Consider the following 3,306-nt stretch of genomic DNA (forward strand, 5'->3'; position numbering starts at 1 on the left):
GGGGGGTCCCCGAGCGGTGGGGCTCGGCAGGACCCGGTGCCAATAGTTCTTCTGTGCCACCAGGCACCGCCGGGGTCATCATCTCACTCAGCCGCATCTTCACCAAGCTGCTGCTGTCAGACGAGAAGGAGAACACGGTCATCTTCTTCTTCATCTCCATCGGCATGGAGCTGACGTGCTTCATCCTCCACCTCCTGGTGAAGCGCACCCGCTTTGTCCGCTACTACACCGCCTGCTCCCGCAAGGGTCTCCCCGAGCCCCAGGGGGCTGGTGACCATGGGGCAGGCTACCGCGTCCACCACGATGTCACTGCTGAGGACATCAGATTTGTAAGCCAAGGGTGGGTTTCCTTGGTGCCTCTTGGGGTCCCTCTCACCACTGGAGCTCGGCACTGGTGTCCCCTCTCTCCCCTGCCCAGGAGAACCGGCTGCGGGGGCAGCCCAGCTCCCCCCGGGGCAGCCCTCCCCCCGGGGCAGCCCAGGCCCCGAAGCTGAGCTGACCGGCAGCGGCACCTACATGCGCTTTGATGTCCCTCGGCCCAAAATCAAGAGGAGCTGGCCCAGCTTCAGAGGTGGGTGGTGGGTTCAGGGGAGGGGGTGAGCCAATTCTGCAGCATTTTATGGGGAAGGAGCCATCGGTAGCCTAGGGCTTTGGGGAAGGGTCATCCCTTCTCAACACACCCAAAAATATGGGGCAAGCATGTCGTCTTTGGAAGCCACTGTTGGGGTGCAGGCAAGACTTTCAGGCTCTGCAAGGGTAGGTCAGTGGGTTTTGGCTGAGCTGTGCTGCCCGTACCTGCCAGACATGCTGCTCCACCGCTACGTCGTGTCCCGGCTCATCTGGGCCTACATGCTCTCCATCGCCATGACCTACTTCATCACGCTGTGCCTCTTTCCCGGGCTGGAATCAGAGATCCACAACTGCACGCTGGGGGAATGGCTCCCCATCCTCATCATGGCCATCTTCAACCTCTCCGACTTCGTCGGCAAGGTAGGAGAGAAGCCAACTCCAACGCGGTGGGGTGGATGCATCCCTTCCACTGTGCTTCCTTTTTGTGTCCTCTTTCAAAGCCGCTTGGCTCCACCAAGGGTCATCTCCACCCCAGGGGTGTCTAACTAGTGTGAGGTTGCTCACCGACATGGCTGAGGTTGGGATCCTGCAGCAGATGGTCTTGTCACCATCTCCTCCTTGCTGCCTCATTTTGGGCACCTTGTTGCCCTCCCCAGCCTCCTCGGCCCCCACAGCGTGGTCTCTGCCCCCCACTGCAGATCCTGGCTGCCCTGCCCTACGACTGGAAAGGGACCCACCTCCTCGTCTACTCCTGCCTCCGTGTGGTCTTCATCCCCCTCTTCATCATGTGTGTCTACCCCAACGGAAGGCCCACATTCGGCCACCCTGCCTGGCCCTGCATCTTCTCGCTCCTCATGGGCATCACCAACGGCTACTTTGGTAGCGTCCCCATGATCCTGGCTGCCGGGAAAGTGAGCCCCGAGCAGCGGGAGCTGGCAGGTAGGACCAAGCCCTCCTGGGGACCCCATGTGGCGTGGCCAAAGTGCCCTGACACCCCATGTCCCTTCCTGCAGGGAACACCATGACCGTGTCCTACATGACGGGCTTAACGCTGGGCTCTGCCGTGGCGTATTTTGCCTACAGCCTCACCAGTACATCCCACAGTACCTGTTTCTACACCGAAATCTCCAACGGCTCCTTTACGTCGGGCTACTGAGCCTCGGGGTGGGGCGGTGGGGACAAGATGGGACACGCTTCCCACCATGGTCCCCACCGCCCCGCATGTCCCTCCTTGGGGAGGGAGCCCGGAGCCAGAAAGCTGCCCCAGGGTGGGCAGAGACCAGCATCCCATTGGCGTGGGGTCATGGCATCCCAAAACGGCCTGTGCTGCTCAGCCAGGGCCACTTCTTGGGGTGACATTCCCCCCACCCTGGGGGATGGTCCCATTGTTCTTGGGGGGCTCCCCATCAGCGATGTGCAGCTCTCCAGTGGGAAGGAGCCGGGGGTCTTCTCCTGTTTGAGCCAAGCCATTGCCAGGAGGAAGGAAATGCTGCCAAATCCCCACGGGTATCCCCTTGGGGACCAGCCCTGGGGAGGAGGGTGGTGGAGGGTGGTGAGGAAGAGGAGGGAAGGAAATGCTCCTTCAGGCTCCGGTGGCTCTGGGAAGGTGGGTCTTGGCTTTCATTGATGGTGCTGCAGGTTTTCACCAAGAATGGCATGAGATTACAATCCTCCTCAAATATGCCAGTTGCTGTGTGAAAAAGCCAATTCACTTCTGCTGGCTGGGAAAAAAAACAACTTTTTGTTTGTGTCTTTTTTTTCCCTGTCCCCAACTGCAAGAGAGGCAGGATCTTGCCTCCCCCCACCCCATGCTGTGGGTCTGCCCCATCACCTCCCTCTCCCGGGCTGCAAGGAGGCAGAGGGGGGGTTCCCGACAGCCTGAGGAGGGGTCTTGAGGCCACAGTGCAGTGGACGCCGCCCACGAGCGGCTGCTGCGCTTCAGGATTTACTGCAAGGGACGTAAATGAAGCCGACGCCAGATTAAATGTCTTTGCAACGATCGCTGGTCGTTAGCCGTGCCACTGGCGTGGTCCTGGCACTGCAGGCACTCGGCTGCTGGCGATGGGGTGGCAAACGCACACAGGGTGATGCCTGCTGCCTGTCCTCTGGGGTTTCGGGGTGCCCCTTGTGCTGCTCCCCATCTCCAGGGTCCCCTCTGTACCTGGGGCAGCCAGATTTGTCACCGGGTCCCATCGAACCCCTGCCAGCCTGCAAACTGCTGCTGAAGCGCAACACCTTTGCGGGCAGCAAGCAGGAGAGGGAAGGGGCTGAGCAGAAACCATCATCTGGAGAAGGTGCCAACACCAGGGGCTGCTGCTTTTTGGGACCGGCTGCCCCTCGTTGTGCCGGCAGTCGGCGGGTGCCACCTCCCGAGGAAGCGAAGCCCATGGGCTGGAGGAGGTGGGAGCAGGAGGCAGCGAGCACCAGGCTCGGAACGCTGACCCAGCCGCCCAGCACCGCGGGGTCTCGCCCTGCCCAGCCCCTGCCTGGCAAAAAGAGCAAACCCAGCGTTTCATCCGCAAGGTACCGTCCCCGCGGCGCTGGGGGTACGGGAGGCACCGTGACCGTGGCTGCAGGGGAAGGACTCGCACCTCCTGCCCCACGGGCCCCAGTGAGCAGAGACCTCCGCTCCGGCGTCCCATCGTGTCCATTGATGCCACCCCGCAGGGGGACGGCCAGACAGACGGACGGGGGCTCCCCGACCAGCCCTGCGGCGCCTGGGCTCGGCCTCGCCCC

General features: G+C 62.2%; 1 protein-coding gene across 1 annotated transcript in view; it reads left to right on the forward strand.

The window, feature by feature from the left end:
* LOC104626852 (equilibrative nucleoside transporter 4-like) overlaps positions 1-1,726 on the forward strand; it is a 4,038-nt gene extending 2,312 nt beyond the window's left edge. The window contains 6 exon segments of the mRNA XM_010294877.1: positions 64-329; positions 419-445; positions 448-571; positions 803-990; positions 1,269-1,509; positions 1,584-1,726. Of these exon segments, the coding sequence (XP_010293179.1) occupies positions 64-329; positions 419-445; positions 448-571; positions 803-990; positions 1,269-1,509; positions 1,584-1,726 (989 nt within the window).
* The last annotated feature ends 1,580 nt before the right edge of the window (positions 1,727-3,306 follow it).

The sequence above is a fragment of the Phaethon lepturus genome, unplaced genomic scaffold (assembly GCF_000687285.1).
Source record: "Phaethon lepturus isolate BGI_N335 unplaced genomic scaffold, ASM68728v1 scaffold23199, whole genome shotgun sequence".
NCBI lineage: Eukaryota > Metazoa > Chordata > Aves > Phaethontiformes > Phaethontidae > Phaethon > Phaethon lepturus.